Source organism: Aristolochia californica, unplaced genomic scaffold (genome assembly GCF_029961685.1).
Source record: "Aristolochia californica isolate CCGP_79_NKW_82.1479 unplaced genomic scaffold, dmAriCali1.0.hap1 SCAF_10, whole genome shotgun sequence".
Taxonomy (NCBI): domain Eukaryota; kingdom Viridiplantae; phylum Streptophyta; class Magnoliopsida; order Piperales; family Aristolochiaceae; genus Aristolochia; species Aristolochia californica.
The window spans coordinates 3,810,194-3,832,203 of NW_027181771.1; the positions used below are offsets into that span (position 1 = coordinate 3,810,194).

Consider the following 22,010-nt stretch of genomic DNA (forward strand, 5'->3'; position numbering starts at 1 on the left):
TGTGCATAAAAACTTATTGTATTCATTCAAGAATACTATTGTTTCTAAATCAAAAGTTATTATCATTTTTTTTTTTTTTGAGATATTGTCTAGTGGATATGACAAGGTTGGGTATATTGATAAGAGACGTTTGAAATTATGAGAGGGACATGAGACAAAAATTAAGAGACTATGATGCTTAAATGTTGTTGGATCATTTCAAGGATGTACAAGAAGTAAGTCCTTCATTTTTCTATTCATACAAAATGGATAGTGAGAAGGGGTTAATTCATTGTATTGAGTAGATGGAGAGGTTGGGAAGGTATTTCACTATTTTGGTGAAGCAGTGGTTTTTTTATATTATTTATGATTCTAACCAATATAAACTTATGATCGGTTGCACAAAATCTTTAGGGAATGAAGTCAATAGAGTCCTGCATATTGCAATACATATTCATTGTTGGAATGCTAACCACCCAAAGGAGTGAAAGTATAAATTATTTCTTTCACTCTTACTTCAGTAAAAGGAAATCATTATTTGAATTCATTCACAACTATGAAGCAACCATAAGGAAACAAAGGTAGCAAGTGAAGAAGACCGATCATGACACATCATATACCAAGCCTCAAATGATTACCCAATTCAATGTTGAGAAACAAATACCATAGGTATACATACATAAGGTCCATATTTTTAAAGTTTAAAAAAGAATTAAAAAAGAGTTTGAACTTTAGTTCACGAAGGGAGGGAAATTCAACAATACATTGGGTAAATATCTTGGGGTGGGATCTTCCTCAAAAGAATGGTCTCAAAGGTTTCCCTTGTTTCATATATTCGACATCTGTTTCATATGATCCCTTGATCAACTTCCTCAACATTACATCATGAAGAGATGGATACAAAGTATAACTGTTAATTTGGATCATAATGGTTGTGAACTTCGAGGTGACGTAGTGCCCTTAACACCTAATATAAGGAGAGAGTTGGGACTTATTTGGGCTGCTTGCTTATGTATAACAAATTGTTCTATGAAGCATATGCATTGGCAAAAGAGAAAATACTTGCTTTTCACCAACAATTACTTGACTTCCAATTACCTAAAGAAGTGGAAAATGAATTTGGAAAAGAGAATAGTAAAGGTAATCCTTCAATCCATCCTCTTGAGATTTCAAAAACAAAAGGTAGTGGCATGAAATTTAAGAGGTAAAGAGAAGGCATTGGAAAAGGCTTCTCGAATCAAAAGGTTATATCATGATTGTAATGAGCTAACACACCATGATAAATGGAATTATTGTAAGTTGAAGAAAAGGTAATTAATTACTTATTTACTTATTTATTTCATATTCTTATGTACTTGTCAATTAAGTTCATTTCTACTCTTTGTTTTTTTAAGAGAAATGTTGATATCAATAGAGGCATCCCTTGCATGAGTCTCAAGCTTCAACAACAAATACAAACAATGGTAAAGAAGAAGAAAATACAACCCAACCATATTGCTCAAGGCTCTCATTGCCGCACTCATGGCAACATGGAAATATCTATATTTACAAATTAGACTACACCTCAAATGTACAATTCCAGTTATGTGACTCGAATATACATTTTAGATTGGGTTTTCTACTAAATGGGTTCAAACAAAAATGCCCCAGTTAAGCTTCAATGGTTACGGTAAAGACAGTCAGACAAACCTATCGCCTTCACATCTGGTGCAAAAATTTATTCCAGTTCACTGAGTGAAACGTCTTCCTCTGCCAGTTCAAATGCATCGATCTCTGCAAAGTAGGCTCTCTGTTTGTCAATAAAGTCCTGAGGCAATATGTACTCCCCCACTGAATAACGACGTTTCTGCACAGTTATATTAAGCTTAGTAATGCCTCACTTAACATTGATAGTCACCATGAGATCAACAAAAGCTTTAAAAGTTCAAACGATAATATTACAAGAGCTACAGTAACAAGAAGCAAACCAAGTCAAATCAAACGAATTGAAGCTTTGGTTGTCTGTAAAATGCTGTAAACAGACCTCCAAGAATATCAATAAAAGACAAATTCCAAGATCATTTAGGTGTTTTGCCTGTTTTTTCTTTCAGAGTGGGAAATTTCATCAAAAGACAGAAGACAGTAAAACTGCTTTTGGCTAGAAAAACTCCCCTCTTTTGACTAGCCGCTAAATCATTAGCTGCCCTAACAGAAGTACAATAAGAAATATCCAATATCTGGTTGAAAACAGTGTCATCAGACTGCTTGCACCACCCAATAACTAGATAAGAACTGCCTTCAACAGTAAGTTGGTGAGATTTGAAAATGTTGCTTGAAAATATTTAGCCTTCTGAGGAATTATCTAATATCTGCTTCTTTAGAGTCAACCACCCCACTAGGACCAGCATAGGTGAACATCACTTCACCATTTGAGTTACACAGCATTACCCGACAGCTAACCAGCCCAAGAATAACAAAGGAGCTGCCATAATGTTAAGCGTGATGGAGCCCAAGAGAGCAGGGAGCCAATGCATCACCGCAACATGGTGACAACAAGGTATGCCATCATACGAGACTGAGCCTCCACGTAGGACAATGTTAGGCCCATGATAATCCGAGTATATAGCAGAAAGGGCAGGCAAAAATGGAATTACACCCCCAAAGGGGAGTTTGGAAGGAACCTTGAGACCCACTGAGCTGGGACCACCGAGCAGCAGTAGTACTGTCCTGGACGCACAGGCAAAGGGAATAAAAGAGGGGGAAGACAGAGACAAGATGAGGAGCTAGACCCTCAAAATTTAGTAGGCAAACTACCTTACAGCAACATGTATGCAATCTCATCCTTCGGTTTCATCATCCTGGTATCAAAGTGGGACGAACTTGGGCATGGTGAAGACGAAAATGGATGGAAGAGTGCAATCCATGGAGAAGGAAATCTCAAGGCTGAAAAACGGAGTAGAGGAGCTGAAGTCGGATATGATAGCTATCCGAGAGCTATTCATGGAAATTAAAGGAATGCGAGGAGGTGCACAGGGAAAATCTGAGGCGAGTGAATTTTCGGCTAATCAAGCCAGTGGCAACATCTCGAATGGCATCCCAGGGTTGGAAATCGCAAAGAAGAAAATGCAAAAGCTTGACTTACCGATTTTCACAAGGGAAGATCCCTATGTATGGTTGTATCGCGTGGAACGGTAATTCTCCGTGAACAGGATTGAGGAAGACGACCGGATTCAGGCAGCGGTCATTTACTTGGAGGGCAGAGCTCTAAACTAGTTCCAAATGATGGAACACAGAACCCCAATGGCAAGCTGGGTAGCCGTCCTTTATCGATTCAAGCCGTCGCAAATGGGCACCCTCTGCAAAGTCCTTCTCTCTCCGACAGGATGGCTTTGTGACCAAGTACAGGGAATGCTTCGAACTTCTCTCGAAGCCTTTGGTGGATGCATCTGATGACGTCTTGATTGGGGTGTTTATCATAGGCCTAAAAGAGGTAGTCCAAGCCAAGTAGAGAGTCAAGCAGCCAAACTCGCTCATCGAACTCATAGAGGCGGCTCACTGGATTGACGAACGCAGCTCAGTCTTGGATCGGGCGAGAGAAAGTGGCATGGGGCCAGATTTGTAGGGTCAAGACCTGGCACCGAGACGATCAACACAACGTCATCCTAGATCACCCCCAACGATGAACCAGGCAAGGTCCTGCAACCCCCCTCCCCACAACGGCACCACCATGACAATACCAATCACCACTCTAGTCATCATTGTCATTCGTGATAGATGAGCGTGATGCTTCTCGCCGTGGACAATAAAGATGACAACGGACACTAGGGTTCCGCTTACAACCAAGGACGACCACACCAATCAGCAGCTCATCACGATGTCTATGCCACCACTAGCAACACACTGAAACTGTAAGGTTCCATCGGTGAGAGGCAAGTGGTCGTCCTTATCGATAGCGGCACCTCACACAACTTCGTCGGCACTTCCCTAGTCTATGAGTTGGGCCTCCCATTGATACGAAACCAAACCTTCACCATAACAGTGGCGGATGGGTATTGTATCCATAGCGATGGCTTCTACCCTGACCCTCCAAGGAATGGGAATTAAGCAACATTTCTACTTATTCACCATGGAAAGTGTCGAGGTAGTACTAGGCGTGATGTGGCTTCAACTCTTAGGTGATGTTTGCCTGAATTGGAGAAACCTCTCCATGAAGTTCAAAGTCAACAGAAGGAAGGTTCAATTTCAAGGAGAGCCTTCTTTGACCACAGTCGAAGTCTCCTTGAAGGTCATGACCAAAATTATGGCATAGGAGGGACATGGGCGTCTATTGAAAAATAATGGCATACTGCAGCTAGGAGCAAACCCACCGAAAGAGACTTCTTCAGAGATTATCAGCCTCCTCACTGAGCTTCCCAACGTATTCAAGCCACTGATAGAGCTGCCTCCTATTCGACCTTATAACCAATTCCATCCCCTTATAGACACAACCAGCCTCCATGTATCCGACCGTACAGATACCCGCTTTATCAAAAACCAAAATAGAGCAAATCGTGAAGGAAATGCTATCAGTTGGAATAATAAAACCCAGTACCAGCCCCTTTTCCTGTCCAGTTCTATTGGTCTGTAAGAAAGACGGGGGATGGTGGTTTTGTGTCAATTACAAAGCTCTCAACGTGGTCACAATTCCCAACAAATTCCCCATCCCAACAATTGAGGAGTTGTTGGATGAATTAGGAGGTGCCAAGGCATTCATCAAGTTGGACCTCAAATCAGGGAACCACCAAATCCGGGTGAAGGCGGAGGACACCCACAAAACGGCCTCCCGAACACATGAAGGGCAGTATGGACTTTTGGTTATGTCATTCGGCCTCACCAATGCTCCCTATACATTCCAAGCACTGATGAATCAGATTTTCAGTCATACCTCTGTAAGTTCATCCTTGTTTTCTTTGATGATATTCTCATTTAAAGTTCTGATCTTGCTAAACACTTGATCCATTTGAAGGTGACACTCCAGATACTAGGTGACAACCACCTAGTACTTAACTGTAAGAAATGTTCTTTTGGCAAGCAACAACTTGACTATCTAGGTCACCTGATCTCCGACAATGGGGTCTCTGTTGATCCTTCCAAGGTGGACGACATGCTCCAAGGGGAAACACCTCAGATGTAAAAGGCTTATGAGGATTCTTCGGCCTCACAGGTTATTACTGCCAATTTGTGGAAAGGTTACGGGAAAATTGAGACACCTCTCACCCGACTACTCAGGAAAGACTCCTTCTTATGGGAAAAGGAAGCACAAGCAGTGTTTGACCAGTTAAAAACAGCAATGACCACTGTCCCTTTTCTAGCCATGTCAGACTTCTCAAGACATTTACTCTAGAGACCAATGCCTCCGAAAAAGGAATCGAGGCAATCCTCATGCAAGAAGGAAGAGCCATCGCCTACTTCAACCAATCCCAATCAGAGAGAGAACGATTAAAATCAGTATATGAAAGGGAGCTCATGGCCATGGTTTTGGTCGTCTAGAAATGGAGACATTATCTCATGGGGTGGCATTTTATCATCAAAGTGACCAACAAAGTTTGCATTTTCTGCGGGAGCAAGAGTTGATGGCTAACAAACAACAAAAGTGGATCATCTCATGGGCTTTGACTTCGAGATTCAGTATAAACCGAGCCGCGATAACAGACTTGCCTTCGACAAATCCATCAGGACTTGCTGGACAACCCCCCTAGCCACTCTCAATACAATCTCGTTAACAGCTTCTTCAAATTCAAGAACCACCTAGTGCTCCTTCCTTCAGCATGCATTCCACACCTACTCAAGGAATTTCATTCCACCCCTTCAAGTGGCCAATTAGGGTACCTCTGTACCTATAAGAAGCTTGTCGGTGTGCTACATTGGACTAGTCTTAAGAGAGATGTCCAGCAGTTTGTGGGATCTTGCGAAATTTGCCAAAGAAACAAGTGCACTCCAACAAGGTTACTCCAACCACTTCCTTCCTATTCCTCACCAAGTATGGGAAGACATCTCCCTCGACTTCTTCGATGGGCTTTAAAAGCTCACAACTTCGACACTATTTTGGTAGTGGTGGACAAGTTGTCTAAGTACGGCCACTTCCTCCTCAATCACCCCTATACTGCCAAACAAGTTGATGTCCTCTTTCTCAAGGAAATCATTCGATTACATGGATTCCAATGATCCATCGTTTCTGACAGCGGACAAGGTTTTCATCAACCACTTCTGAAAGGAACTCTTTATGCTCTTTGATACCGAACTTCATATGAGCTCAACCTATCATCCGTAGACAAATAACTAGACCAAAGTAGTGAACCAATGTTTGACAACCTACCTTCAATGTTTTGTTGGTGACCATCCTACATCCTGGCCCAAGTGGATCACTTGGGAAGAATTCTGGTATAATACCACCTGTCATGGGGCAGCAGGGATCACACCATTCAAGGCCCTTTACGGGAGAGATCCCCCCTCCCTCCTGAAGTTCTCCAATTCCTCCTCACCCATGGATGAAGTCAACCAACAGCTATACGAGCGCAATAACATCCTGTTAGAACTTAAAAACCAATCTTGCAAAGGCCCAATGCAACATGAAGTCATATGCTGACCGCCACCACCAAGCGGTTCAATTTCAGAAAGGTGACCATGTCTAACTCAAGCTCCAACCCTATCGACTCGATTCCCGGGCTAGCAAACCCAATGAAAAGTTCAGTCCACATTTTTATGGACCTAACAAGTGCTGGAAAGGATTGGTGCAATCACCTACAGGTTAGATCTACCGCCTGCGCCAAAATCCAAATCCAGTTTTCCATGTCAGCCAGCTGAAGAAATCCACCACTGCCCCACCATCCTCCCAGCCATTGCCTGCTTGCCTCACCGATGACCTCACTCTCTCTGCCTAAACCTCTCTGTCCAGCCAGCCAATGTCCTTAATACTCGCCAACTTCCAAGGCGACCCCTTGAGGTATTGGTCCAATGGCAAAACCTTCCAGACTTTGAAGCAACCTGGGAACCTTATGATGTTAGCCATTCCCGATTCCCTTCCTTTCACCTTGAGGACAAGGTGGCTCTCAAAAGGGAAGGTAATGTTAGGCCCATGATAACCCGTGTATATAGCAGAAAGGGCAAAAAGGGGATTACAGCAGCAAAGGGGGGTTTGGAAGGGACCTTGGGACCACCGAGCAGCACCAGTACTATACTCCCAAGGATAGTTAGTTGAAAGCCACACAAGCAAAGGGACTAAAAGAGGGGGATGGCCAGAGGGGAAGACAGAGAGAAGACTTAGCTTGGGGAAGAACTAGACCCTCGCAGTTTAGCAGGCAAACCACCTTACAGCAACAGGTATGCAATCTCATCCTTCAATTTCCATCAGACAACACCTGGAATTTGCTGAAACTTCCTCATCAATCCCAGTCAATGTGTGCAGGTAGGCACGAGCTACTCAATCAAAAATAAATCAGGACACTTAGAAAACACTCGCTAGTTTGTCTCCTTCCACAAAATCTAAGGGACCATTGACAACAAAAGATAGACATGGTTCAGCCCATCTTTGGGAGAGAAGGAGAAATGACTTCGGATAATAGATACAAGAGTTACAGCCCTAGATTTGGGAAGCCATTATTTTGTCCACCTTAATGGCATGCGAGGCATGCAACATTTGATATTTATAAGTGAAAATCATAGACAATCTTAGTATTGAAAAACTTGAGAACACAAGAAAGCAGTTATAGCCAGACTGAGCTGAATCTAGGCTATTTCTTTTTTAATTTATAGGAAAAAGTACAAATAATTGCATCTCTTTGCAGTACTCAAAGATAATCAGGAATCTACTAAAACCAAATAGGAATAGTTCTGAATCCCAGCTTACCTTCCCCTAATGATCTTTTGTGATTGTACAATTATATGGTCACCCTGATTTAATCCACACACGAAAGGAACTGCCATCCATGCTCAAGTCCTGTTTTACCTTTCAAAGGAATGAAATTTAGGGAACTAAATGAAAATTTCAAGATAATTATCTATAAATCAGGCTATGGTTGAGGAGAGGAAAAATAGTTCCAGATCCTCTTCATCGCCAAGCTCTTGTCCAGTTGAGCAAGTTGCCTAGAGGAATCTTTTTCCTGAATTGTAACCTATCATTACCAGATCTCATTGTTGGGCTCACTTTCTTCAAGTCTTCTCACAACGTTCATCTATCTCACCTGGCCTTTAATACATCCTTGAAGATCCTCGGAAGGCATCTATACCTTTTCACTAGGCTACCTAAATTACCTCCAAATGCATCTCAAATGATTTTCTTTCGTTTTCTCCTATATTAAGTTATTCTAATGCATCTCTAATTCATTCATGTACAACTATTTTTTTTTCGCCAGAAAAAAAATTATAACATTTTCTTCCAAGTGTAATTACAGACTATCACTGCCAAATTATAGAAATAAAGCAGATAGATAAAGCTAGAATATAAGACACCCAACCACTATCTTCTCAAGTCTAGGAAATTCTTGGTTTTCAAGTGCCAAGGAAAGAACTTGAATATTCAGTTGCTATTTTGTAACTAGCAGTAGAATATAAGATACCCAACCACTATCTTCTCAAGTCCAGGAAATTCCTGGTTTTCAAGTTCCAAGGGAAGAACATGAATATTTAGTTGCTATTTTGTAACTAGCAGTATCTAGCACAAGAGAAATTCACTAAGAAACTATTCTTAGCAAAAAAATGAAGAAACAATGGTGCTCTAACAACCAAAAATAAAAACTCTTAATGATCTTCAAAACTTATGAAAGTTACTATATGTCTCCATATAGACTCTTAAAGTACCATGTCCTTGCCAAAATAGGCCACATCACTTTGCTAGAATTTCTTAGGACTAAACTTCCCAATTACAATTGAATTCTGACCTACTAAATTGCAAACCATGTAATGGAAAAAAATTCCAGCAACGAACTAAAGTGAAAATTACCAACAATAAACACTTTATGACTTTCCTAAATTGACTACTAATAAAGTAAACTGCTAATCAAACACTTTCCCAAATAAACTCTTCTAATTGGACTTACTAAACTAGAAAACTAATAGAAGTAGAAATATGCTGAATTTCCCTATATAAAAGCACAAAAATAGAGTACTTTCCTAGAATAATAACTTTCCAAAAACCGAAACAACTGTACTTCTGCCTTCTTCTTTCCTTTTCTTCCTTCTTTTATATATCTTTAAATTTTCTAGATGATTTTCTTCTTCCACAATTGAACCATGTACTACATCATTCATTCCCTCTTCAAAAGAACTCGACCTCCAGTTATTGGTTTTAGCTTCATGTTTGTTATAATATGGTGATAAATGTGTGACATTGAAGGTATAATTACCATAACTCCATTTCAGCTTGCTGCCCATTGTGTTGGCTTGTAGAAATAAGACTGAAACCTTCTTTTCTTCATCAAATTCTTTCTCAAAGTTTGTTCAAGAGAGGTATAGAATAGCTTTAAACTTTTCATCATCCTTTGACCTCTTCATAGGCAATAGAGTGAGTTTCTCCCTGTTGACAGGCAAGGAGAAAGTGATTCTTTTGCCATTATGTATTACCACTCTATCATATTGTCATAGTCTTCCAATTAAAGGTAGCATACATCCATGGAAACAACATCACATCGAATGTTGTCCTTATACTTGACTCCAATGCCAAAAGTAACAAAACACCTTTTTGAATCTGATAACTTATTAAAAGTATTCAGTTATGCAAGCTTGTAAGGTTAAGGATGAACTTTTGAATTCAAATTGAGCTTGGTAACCAACACTTTGAGAGATGATAATGTCACAACTCCCCAAATCAATAATCAATTGGCCATGCGACCTCCAAGAGAACAAGTGGTAAAGACGTTGTGGCGTAACCAATTTTCTTCATCCTTCTTAGGAGTATGAAGAGACCTATTCACTAAAGATAACTGAGGATCATGGTCTTCAGCCCCAAAGGTAATACCACCACTAACTTCTTCTTCTTCATTCAAACATTCTCTTTTTTTTTTTTTTTTTGATAAAGATATTATCCATTAAAAAACAAAAAATTACAAAGAGATAGGGAGCAGATCCATAACAACAAGATGTTGAAGAGATGCTCCCTGTTTGGCAAGCACATCTGCTGCCGAATTTGCAGATCTCGAAGTGTGAGACCAAATACAAGAAAATAGTGAGGTAATCTCTAAAATCTCCTGGAAAATTTCCCAATGCCTCCATGGCGGAAATGAAGTGCCACGGCCCCATCCAATGACTACCTTGGAATCCCCTTCAATGTGAATTGGGGGACTACATTTATCTTTGAAAATCTGGAGCCCGTTGAGAAGACCATGAAGCTCTGCAGACGTTGAGTAGGAGATGCCTAATGGACCCGCATAAGAAAACCACTGATTGCCAAATGAGTCTGAAATTACACCTCTGAAACCTGCGATCCCCGGATTATCGAGAGAAAAACCGTCAAAATTCAATTTTAAGTATCCCACCTCCGGGGGCGCCCACTCTTTCATAACTTGAATCTTGGTCCCCAAATGCATCCTTGCTAGATTCCTCCAGTTTTCACGAATAGAAGTGCCCTTAAAAGAACAAAACGGTTTTTTTGTCAAGAGTCAGGTGGATATTTGGCCCATCACTTTGTCCGCTATATTTTTCTCAGATTCAAATTTAACCTCGAACCGCCTCCTATTCCGTTCATTCCAAATCTCCCATGGCACAAAACTGACACATGCCGATAGCATCATTTTACCGAGCCCAGGAAGGGGATAACCATAGATTGACTTTGCTAAAACTGAACAGATCAGCAGAGATACATATTTGCAAATTGAAATTGCAAAAGATAGAGGACCAAACCTTCCAAGAATACGGGCATAATAACAGGGTATGGCTGGCAGATTCTTCTTCAATGTTACAAAGAGGACATAGCAAGTCTATTGAGGGGTGACCCCTTCTTCGAAGCACATCCGTTGTAAGGATCTTATTTTGGCAAGCACTCCACATGAAGAATTTTACCTTTGGAGGGCAACAAAGACGCCACACAAAGTAAATATCAAGCTCACTCTGCGTTGAGTCCCAACCATTAATGTGTCTGTATGCAGATGCAACTAAGAATTTGCCGCTTTTGTCAGGCCACCATATGAACTTGTCTGCATTAGAAGGCCTCATCCTGGCATGGTTCAAAGAATCCAATAAACGGCTTGCTTCCATTGCTTCTACATCAGAAAGACCCCTTCTGGGATGGAGACTCAAAACACCTCCCTCGAAAGCATCTGCCACTGTTATCTCCCTTTGAGTGGAGATAAGAAATAGACTGCTAAAAGAGTTTCTCAATGGTTCCTGTCCTGTCCACCAATCGTCCCAAAATTTAAGAGACTTGCCGTTGCCCACAAAGAATCTACAAGCTGAGGAGAAATCTGGAAGAAGTAAATGAAGAGATCTCCAAATTGATGATAGCCTTCTCCGATTTCCCCCTGACATCCACCATAAAGAATTCCAATCTAACTTGGTACGAACCATATCCTTCCAAAGGTTTGATGAATTTGTGTTAAACTTCCATATCCACTTAAGAAGCAAGGCTTTGTTCAGTTCTTTTGATTTTCGAATCCCAAGTCCACCTAATTTCTTAGGCAAACAAACTTCATCCCATCTAACCAAGTGATATTTAAAGGAATCACTCGAACCTCTCCAAATGAATCTTCTTTTCAATTTATCCATGGTTTTGCATACCGATGACAGGCAGGGCATAAAGGATAGCGCATAGTTTGGGATGCCAGCAATACATGACTTGAGGAGTATCAATCTACCTTCTTTGCTGAGGAGCTGCCCCTTCCAAGTTGCTAACCGAGCTTCAATTTTTTCCACCACCGGGTTCCATAAGTTCTGAGAAATTCGCCCATGAAAGAGAGGGAGACCAAGATATTTTGCAGGTAGTGCAGTAGTAGAGCAACCAAATGAACTTGCCATCTCTGCAAGGTTCTCCTGGTCCACATTAAATCCTATGAGAGATGGTTTTCCCCTAATTAACTTTTTGCCCAGTTGCTATTTCAAAAAGACCCAATACTGTCTTTATCCTCCTAACATTGTGCATATCCCCGACTCCAAAAATAATAGTATTGTCTGCATACTGAAGAATCGGAATATTAAAAGCCCGGTGCAGACTTGTTGGAGGTAGCCATCCAAGGTCGACCGCTGAATAGAACATAGCAGACAGGAATTCTGCTACTATGTTGAATAGGAGCGGGGAAAGAGGGTCCCCTTGTCGAATACCCCTGGTTCCTTTAAAGTATCCACATACCGAGCCATTGAGTAGAAGGGAATATGAAGCTGAACCCACACAATTCCGAATCCAAAATCGCCATCTTTCACTGAATCCCATTTTTTCCATTATTTCATCAAGCAAGATCCAATTTACTCGATCAAAAGCTTTTTCAAGATCGAGCTTTAGGGCGATTCTTGGGTCCTGATTATGCCTGAAATGATCCATAAGCTCGTGTGCAGCCATTGTGGAATCCAGAATCTCTCTCCCCTTTAGGAAAGCGCCTTGACCTCTGTGAATGACGATGGGCAGCACTGCCTTTAAACGATGTGCTAATATTCTTGCAATGATTTTATATGCACTCGTAACCAGACTGATGGGGCGAAAATCCTCAGGTTTTTCAACACTTGCTTTTTTCGGCACCAATGTGATAAATGACGCGCCAATGCTGCGGTATGTGATGCCGTTTCTGAAGAAGCTGTGGATCATAGCACTTATATCTTCCTTCAGACGAGCCCAAAACTTTTTCAGAAAGTCCCCATTAAAACCATCTGGGCCAGGTGCCCTGTCACTCTCCATGCCCAGGACCGCCCGCTCAATTTCAGCCGAAGAAAAAGGAGATTCAATTAGTGCTGCCGCTGTTGGGGAGATGCGAGAAAAGCGAATGTGTGTAAGCTTCGGCTTGCTGGTACACTCCTCCGAGTATAACTCTGTAAAAAACTTAACCAGCTCGTTAGTTATTGAGATCTGACACGACGTTACCTCATTATTAATGCATAATGAGGTAATTCGATTGGACCTCCTTTTTGCCGAAGCGACGACATGAAAAAATTTGGTATTTGCATCTCCTTTTTTTAGCCTTTTGAATCTGGCTCTTTGCTTCCATCGAACTTTCTCTTGGTGCAGAATAGTGCTGAGCTTAAAATTGAGAGAGACTCGAAGCGAAAATTTATCAGAAGTTAAGTACCTTTGTTCCTCCACCACGTCCAGAGCCGCAATCTGAGATATGAGGGAAGCCTTCTCAGCAATCAAAGAGGTATGACGACTAGTGGCCCACTCCTTAATTTTTCCTTTAATGAAGCGTAGTTTTAGGGGGAATGCCCACTCCCTTCTGCCAAGACTTGGACCCTCATCCCACCAACCATCAATAAGAGACTCAAAATTTTCCTCCATTAACCAAGAATTTTCAAACCGGAAAGGCGAAGGCCCCCATTTTTCAAACACTGATGTCAACAAGATAGGCCAGTGATCTGAGCCTACCTTGTTCAGAACTCTTCCAGTAACATTTCCAAACATCTGCAGCCAGTTGTTACATGCCAAGAACCGATCCAATTTAGATAATACGGGTTGCTGTTGACTGTTTGTCCATGTGTAATTCTTCCCGGATAAGGGAATCTCATCCAAACCATTCCCCCCAATGAAGTCTGAGAAGTCTCGCATAGAGGCTGTAATGCGGGTAGCCGGGGGGCTCTTCTCATGACAGTATCTGATGGCATTGAAATCCCCTGCAAGGAGCCATGGGGAATTCCAATTCTCCAGAAGCGTACTAAGCTCCTCCCAGAGTAGGCTACGGTCCCTGTAACTAGTTGGACCGTAAACTCCACCCACACACCAAATTCTGTTAGTTGAGAGATCTCTGAACTGTATACCCAAAGAGAAACGACCTTCCATGATATTAAGAGAGTCAAACTTAGTCGTGTTCCATGCAACAAAGATACCTCCGGAGTGGCCAATAGCATTCACCAATGCCCACTTGATTGAGGGGCACGCCCAAAGTTCCTTGGCAATATCGTCTGTCTTGACACTTTGTTTCTTGGAATATGACAATAGAAGGCTTAAATTGAGATAGGTAACTTGATATCGTGCCGCGCTTCCGGGTAGAGCCAATCCCTCTGACATTCCAAGACAGCAAGATCATTTGCTACCCTGGCCTTGAACTCCCAACGCCGTAATGTCCCCATTCAGCTGTTCATGATACATCACGCCCATTAAGCGTGCCAATTCCATCATATTTTTCTATGTCTCTTCATCATATTTTTTATTCTCCATGCGAAGTTCCTTTACAATACTCTCAGCTCTGTCAATGGGACAAGGAGTCAGTTCTATGTTCTTTTTTACCACGAGGCTAGTAGCTTCTCTCTGAGATAAATTAGTTTCCAGATTTCCTCTACTTCTCTGGAAAGTATTCCGTAGAGGGGGAGAGCTTGGAACCATGTTAGGGAGTTTTCCTTGGCCTGGGTATTCTGCCTGATCAGTCTCCATTTGAGTGCTTGATAATTCTGCGGAAATCACCAACCTTTCTTTTCTCTGCGTGTCTGATCCTTGAAAAAAACTTAGAATAGCCCCTTGAGAATGTTCATTCCATTCCCCGAGAGAGATAGAAGTCGGGGGGAAGGCGGATTCGTGACTTTCTCCTAATTCTGAACTTGAATCAGCAGAGCCCGATTCGATTACTGGTTCCTTGGGCTGACGCGCATGAGAGGCTCTTGGCTCGAGGTTCAAAATTATTTTCTCTTTTTGTTTTGTCCTTTCTGTAATCTCGGGCCGAGGAGTAAACTTGGGTCTGGATGAAAAGAAGGACGCTGAGATAGGGGAGAGGGTATTTTAGGAATTTGAGAAAGTTGAAATACCAGTATTATCCGAGAGACGTGCAAAGTCAGACTCGATTTCTGAACCAGGCTCTTTTTCGGGGATACGCTGACCTTTTATTTTTTGATTTTGAAGGGACACGATTTCCGAGAATGAATTTGTACTTCGTACACCCTTTTCCTTGTTTTGATTCAAATTTTGAAATAAAGTGGGGAGGGAATGAGTGCATTGCTCATCGGAGACCGTGTGTGATATGTTGAGTGCTGTGAGGGGCAACACAGAAGAGATCCCAGACACGCTACCCTCGGTAGCTTTTTGGGACTTCGAAATAACTTTATATGCCTCGACTGCAGAGTCTCCTTTTTCAGAATTTGAATCAGAAAGCAAATTTATTTTAGCTGACAGACGTACCTCTTTTTCCGGGATCAACGCGCTTCTCGAAAAAATCCCTTCTCGTCTCGGAGTCCCACTGGCAGGAGTCTCCGGCGTAGTGTTTCTCTTTTGCGTCCGGTGGCCGCAGTACACCGATCTCCCCGAAAGACATTTCTAGCCATACGAAATCTTCCCCGAAGCTCAGTTTTTGGTAGCCTGTCTCTCTCCAATGACATTTGGGGTTGACAAAGGCCATCGCAACGTCCAGTTTGGAGCCATCTGCCGTGGATTCCGACCATTGTATTATCTTTCCGAAAGAAGTAAAAATCTTACTGAGTACCTCCTTCGTCCATAGTTCGATAGGTAGGCCACGGATTGAAACCCATTGGCCGAGAGCCTGTCCTACCGGAGTTGTTTCCCACTCCGCCGCGAATAGTTCCTCCTCTTGTAGCCATTTCTTATTCCCTAGAATTTCTTCCGTTTCCTCTCTCGATTTCGTAGTAACCAGCCACTTCCCGGGTGCCATCCACGCAATTTTTGGTTGAAGAGAGAAACATTCACCAAACCAGAGAGCAAGTCTGAGGCTATTCCATCTCGCCGAGGGGGATTCCACGATGAGGCTTGTGCTGAGTTTTTGTTTTCCTTTTTCGAAAAGATCCGGGGGTAGATTTATGACCGGGAGCTTATCAGGAGTTTGGGGGATTTTTTGGTGGGGGTTTTCGGGTGATATAGAGAAAGAGGATTTAGGAGGTTTGTTTTTCGAAGTGGACATTCGAAGAGGGGGGGGGGGGGGGTTGGGGAAGTGGTGAATATCATTTCGGGGAGGTAGATTGATCGTGTCCTTTCTCGTCGCAGAGATCTTAAACATTTTCTCGCCGAGAACTAGTATCGAGCTTCGCAGCTCTTTCCAACATTGACAGTCGCCGAGAAATTCCGGTAAGTACACGCGTGCCATAACTTTGAGTCCTCTCCTCTGAAAATTTTTTAGCTCTCTAATACCTTTCTTCCGGAGTACAGAGAAGGTAAACGAAATTTCATCGATGCGGATTTCACGAAATCTCCATCTTCGAAAATGCGGGCAAAATCCGAGATTGCTGCAGGTGGGATAGAGATATAAGATCGTCTTTGCCCGTTCCTTATCATTATACGAACTGCCTGGCCCTGTGTTTGCTTCATCGAGATTTCCGTGTCGCCGTGAACCCACGATGCTTCGCCTCTTCTACTGCTCCTTTTTCGAATTGCAGATCTTCCCTTCACCATGCACCAAGGTCCATCTTCCTTCGTCGCCGGCGATTTTCCCCTATCCTCTTGTCGCTGTTGAGCCTCAATGTCTGACGTTTCCATTTTCGCCTCCATGTTGCTTTATAAACTTCTGATCAATGAGGAAAAAAGGGTAATTTCAGTGATCGTCAAGGTAGGGTTCTGAAATCCTTTTTTTGTTTTTTTTGTTTTCTTCCTTCAAACAATCTCTATTTTTAAGCTAAGTCTTCAGTACATAAAAACTTTCTATTCATTTCTATCTTCATGGACTAGAAGTTGTTACCTAAATTGTGGACAATATGCTTTGTGTTGACATGTCTTTTCACACTTAAAACATACACCATTGAGCTTATCTTGGACCAATCTAAGGGCTGGAGTAGAAGGGAACAAAGTGGGATTTGAGGACGAGAATGATGAGGTATGATTGAGTTAGATGGAAGAAAGGAAGAATAGTAATTCGGTGTTCTAAAAGAGTGAAGCCTTTTTATCTTCTTCAGCACATTGAGCTTTCATGAATACTTCCGAGAGAGAAGTTAGGTTGAGCATATGTAATTTCCTATAGATAGAATTTTTCAGCCACAAATCCAGAAACCAATTGATCTTGAGTTTCTCCCAACCAATTCCTTTGCTAGCAATTCGTAGTAACTCTTCAGTGTATTGGGAAATGGATTTCATACCTTGTGTAAGTTTCTGAAGTCTTTCATACAAGGCTTGATGACAATTGAAGTAGAAACTCTTCATCTCTTGCCATGTAGTGATCCCAGGCTGAAGGAGTGGACTTCGGTGGTACATTGTGGCTTGCCACCATGAAGCAGCTCGGCCCCTTAACCTTAAAACTACCAAAGTAACTTTTTTATCAGGTGGAATCTCTTTGAACTGGAAAATTTGCTCAACAGTAGTCACCCAATCATGGTAATCTTCAGCATCAAACCCCCATTAAATTCAGGAACCTCAATTTTGATTCCACTCTCCCATCGATTGTTGCAAGTAAAGGATTACCTTGGAGGTGTCTTCTGTGCTGATTCCGTGGTCTTACAACAAAGGCACGTCCTTAGACTGGAGTTTCCATGAAATTGTCACCTTTTTCATAATCCCCTAATCCCACATTGCCAACTCCAATATTCATAGCAGTATTTGTAGTGGATTGTGACAATTGTGTCATGATCTGCTCAAATTTGCTTGTGATGTCCACCTTAGAATCTGATCTTGACACGCTCTCCATGCTGAATTTTTAGGATCAAGATTCTTGGCACTAGCCTTGATCACACACTAGAACTGATACCAGATAATGCTACCAAATTAAATAAATAAATCTCATAAATAAGGTTGCAATATTAGATAATCAACCACTACCTTCTCAACTCTAATAAATTCCTGGTTTTCAAGTTTCAAAGGAAGAACTTGAATATTCAGGTACTGCTTTGTGACTAGCACTAGCTAGCACAAAAGAAAATTTCACTAAGAAACTATTTTTAGCAAAAGAAAGAAGAAAAGATGCACTCCAACAACCAAAAAGAAAAACTTGTATTAATCTTTAAAATTTACAGAGTTACAGTGTATCTCCTTGTTTATAGACTCTAAAACTAACATGTCTTTACCAAAATAGGCTACATCACTTTGGTATAACTTTCCAAGGTCTAAAATTCCTAATTACAATTGAATTGTGACTTACTAAATCAAAAACCACTTGATGGAAAAGAATTTCAACAACTAACTAAAACAGAAACTATCAATAATAGATTCTTTTTCCTTCTTTCATGTATCTTCAATTTTCATGGATGACTTTCTTCTTCCACAAGTAAGCCATGTTCTACATCATACATCACATCATCATAGCATTCCAATTCTGAGTTGTACAGTCAAGCCAGGAAATGATCTGGTAGTCTGCTGGGAAAGGGCATACCTGAGAGGCTACATTGTACTAGGACCCAGTACAATTTGAACAATACAAAGAAATAATAAAAAACAGTTTAAGGTTTCAAATTTCTATGGTAAACTTTAGCCTTCAGGCCAGATAAAGCAGACGGGTGAATGATGGACCTGGTATGAATTTGGCGCAATAACCAGATGATAAAACCCAATTTAACATATCCAATTTTCTCAGAACACTGCTTGCCACTTATTTAAAAAGCAAAGTGAATCCACCTAGATCAACTTGGTCAACCATTGAAGATTAAGCTGCAATCTTTTTTCTCTTACTGTTTTCAAAACTTTTGGTTTTAACTAAAAACCAAACCCAGCCAAGGCCCTTGATCTAGTTCCACAAACTCATAGTACAGGTTTTACAGATTTTATTAGTATTTAAGAAAAATACCAAAAAAATCAGATAAAGCAACAATGAAAATATCCACATATTATGCACATATGAACTTCTTGGAGCAGAATAATAAGATTAGTGTAGAAGGGGAAATGTCAACTGAAATTTTTGCAGATGAACACATTAGAGGAGTACAAGTTGAAACTAACTTTTTTTCTCTTTGGAGGAGAAACATGGTGCTCCTTGGGCAGGCCATCCTCACTGTTTTTCATCAGTTTATCCACTCTACCACTGTTTGCCCCACAAGGAACATAATGAGTACCATTTCCATGAACATGTACATAAGGAACAAAAATGAAAGAAATTAAAGTCACAAAGAGTCCAAATAACAGATGAACTTTTAAGCATGGAAGATGCTGAGAAGCAGAAGATGTCAACAATAAATATTTTGACAGAAACTGAAGTTCTTTCCAAAGTAAAGGGACATTGAGAATTTTTTAGGCACTACATTTACCAATAGATCTGTTGGCTCTTCCATATCTTGATAAATAATGCATTTTTAGCATAGGTTTTAGGACAACTTATAGTTATCAGGGCTGAAATCAGACATTTTAGGACAATTTATGGTTATCAGTGCAATTTATGAATCCACTTCAGCATCGCTTAGATGATTGACAATGACTATTCCCTATTTAAAACTATTCCACTTAATTTATACATTTCTAAGATCAAGGAGTGCATTAGAGTGTCCTTTGCTGACTAATTATCCTATCTTTACTAGAGTAAAGCATGTACCATGATGAGAATGATTGAGACTGAGTAAAATATTATCATGCATCCTAGCCTACCATCATCATGTATTTTAGCTTCCGGTAGTAAAGTCCATTAACATTTTTTTTTAATGTTGATTACACACACTTGACACCTTTTTCCCTTGGTGACACTTGAAGCCATGGCCTTACAAGAGAAACCCCATGTGACCATTGAGCCAAAGGCCCAATCCACTAAATTCCACTAACTTCAGGTAGCCAATTCTCTCAACATCCTTCATCTCAAACACTATGAATCTAACCCCAACATTTCAAAAGAAACAAATAAATCAATCTACCCCATTTGCCACATGTCTTATGAAATCCTACAACTCATGAATAATGACATCAGAACAGAAATACCAGCTTGAAGCTTAGTATATGAATTTTAGCTTTAAAATGAGAGAAGAACAGCATGCAATTTTAATACCTTCCCACTGAAAAGCAGCAAATTGATACAAGAAATGGAAAGCTCTTGAGTACTCATGGAGCTGAAATAGTGGGTCTAGATTGTGTGCACTTGAAATGTTTCTAGTCCAAAAAGACATATCTTTACTTTTTAGCGATTCAAGCAGCTTTGCAACATGTCCTCTTTATGAAAGCTTGGCAAAACAACTAATCCATAATTAACAATTTAATCTAAGAACAAGCACAGAGAAGAATTTAACATTCAGCGTATTACAACTTTAAGACCAAATATAGAATCCTTTTATCATATTAACCTATCATAACATACGTTAGCTGAGCTTGAAGCCTACCAGTCTCATAAAGTGGAGTAGAACCAACAGCCAGTTAGACAGAACCTCGTATATTTAAATGCAGAGACTACTTGCAGAAATAGACACTACATTTAAATGCAGACACTATTTTGTAGAAAGAGACAAACAACAAGAAGCTTCAAATTCAACTAAATGAAAGCTTTATTTATCAGATAATAGCAAAGTTAAACAGTTGCGGGAACAACCTTCTTCATCAAAAGAGGAATCATTAAGATGACTGATCTTGCATACCTGAAATTCTTAGTCCTTCCAATTGGAGGGCAACTTGAAGGGATTGAATCGATGACGGCCTTCCCCTTATCTTTCCTCCTCTTCTCTTGAGTCTCTCGATTTACACCTGTAATATTCTCAGGACCCTTTCCACAAACATCATCTACGGCAGACCAAAAGGCCACCCATCAGGTTTATGAACATACGAAATTCAACTGAACATGGCACTTCCAGAAAACTTAAAGCAATGTCAGTCCTTGATTCAGACTGACAACACATTTCAACTATTTATTTTGAAAAAACAACTGGCAGACTACATTCCGACAATGACATAGGCAAACCGGAGGAGACAGTCAGTTTAAAAGCATTTCTAGGGGAACCAAAGCGTCAGAAAAATGATGATACCCAGTATTACATGAATGGAAGACGATTCACGAACGTAAGTAGTGGAAACCAAAGCTCTCAAACAAAATAGTAGCTACAACAGAATAAAAAAAAAACAGAGAGAGAGAATTTCAGCGGCACACCATTTCAAGTGCCTAAGGCAACCAGATGCAATAAGCGATGATATGGAGCCCTTCCCATACTACTTCAACAAAAAATCGGGGAGAAAAGAAATCCACGAAAAGTACACGGCAGAATCGGAACAAATGCGGAGGCAGAGAACTTCAATAATCAAACGAGGTTAAACGAACTAAGGGGGGAACAAGACTAAAATCCATACGAATCCCAAAAAACTCGAGTTCCCTAAAATTCGTTTCCAAAAACAACCAAATGAAGAGATGTTTTTGTGAAATCCTTCAAAACAAAGACAAAGAGACAAGAAATTCACCAGAGACCTTTCACAGATTTGGACTGGAAATCGGTCAAAATGAGAGCATTATCGGGGTTTAGGCCAGCGTTGGATCCGGTGCTGGTCTCGTAGTTTGGGGAACGCTCCTGTGACTTCGCAGAGGAAAGGAGCTTCGAGGGCTTGGAAAGAAGTTTTGCTGTCGGCCTGACCGAAGACACATAGTTGGTGCAGTCGACGAGGGGCTTCCTTTTCAGTCTCGTTCGCTTCCCGGCGCTGTCCATTGCAAAGAGAAGGTGATCTGTTCACCGCCAGGAGAGGCCTGCGAGTGGCGGGATCATTTGAAACTATTTAAACAGGCATTTCCGTCAGTTAGGGAGTAGATTAGGATTAGTTAACAAGCAGTATGACAACACCAATTCTGATCCAAAACCTTCAATTAGAACTCAGAACTCAGGAAGCAGATGGATTAGGTTTTTAGATTAGATTTAAATAGGATTAAATGGATCAAAATTCATTTGTTATTTAATAAATATAGCCCTTTATAAATTGAGGAGAAGGAGATTGAAGTCCCCTTGTTTTTTTCTTTGGACAAGGAGACAAATAGGGGTAATATGGACCCGAGTCAAACCGGAACCTACTTATGTTCGAGTTTGGTTTTATCTAAATACTTAAAACTCATACTCGACCTCAAGCCTAAAATTGGAATAAG

The 22,010-nt window shown here is 40.9% G+C and overlaps 1 protein-coding gene across 1 annotated transcript; it reads right to left on the reverse strand.

The window, feature by feature from the left end:
- Window positions 1-1,418: 1,418 nt before the first annotated feature.
- LOC137942801 (uncharacterized) lies at window positions 1,419-21,608 on the reverse strand. The gene is made up of 4 exons (XM_068788538.1): window positions 21,348-21,608; window positions 20,530-20,671; window positions 18,920-19,001; window positions 1,419-1,825 (listed from the first exon to the last, which is right to left on the reverse strand). Exons 1-4 carry the CDS (start codon window positions 21,580-21,582, stop codon window positions 1,697-1,699), a joined length of 588 nt encoding a protein of 195 aa, XP_068644639.1. The 5' UTR covers window positions 21,583-21,608; the 3' UTR covers window positions 1,419-1,696.
- Between the last annotated feature and the right edge of the window lie 402 nt (window positions 21,609-22,010).

Coding starts and splice junctions, on each gene's coding strand:
- LOC137942801 (XM_068788538.1), bottom strand. CDS start 21,582: ATGGACAGCGCCGGGAAGCGAACGAGACTGAAAAGGAAGCCCCTCGTC. Junction 20,672..21,347: donor CCAGTCCAAATCTGTGAAAG/GTCTCTGGTGAA, acceptor GGTCTGCCGTAG/ATGATGTTTGTGGAAAGGGT. Junction 1,826..18,919: donor CTCCTCCAAAGAGAAAAAAA/GTTAGTTTCAAC, acceptor ATAACTGTGCAG/AAACGTCGTTATTCAGTGGG.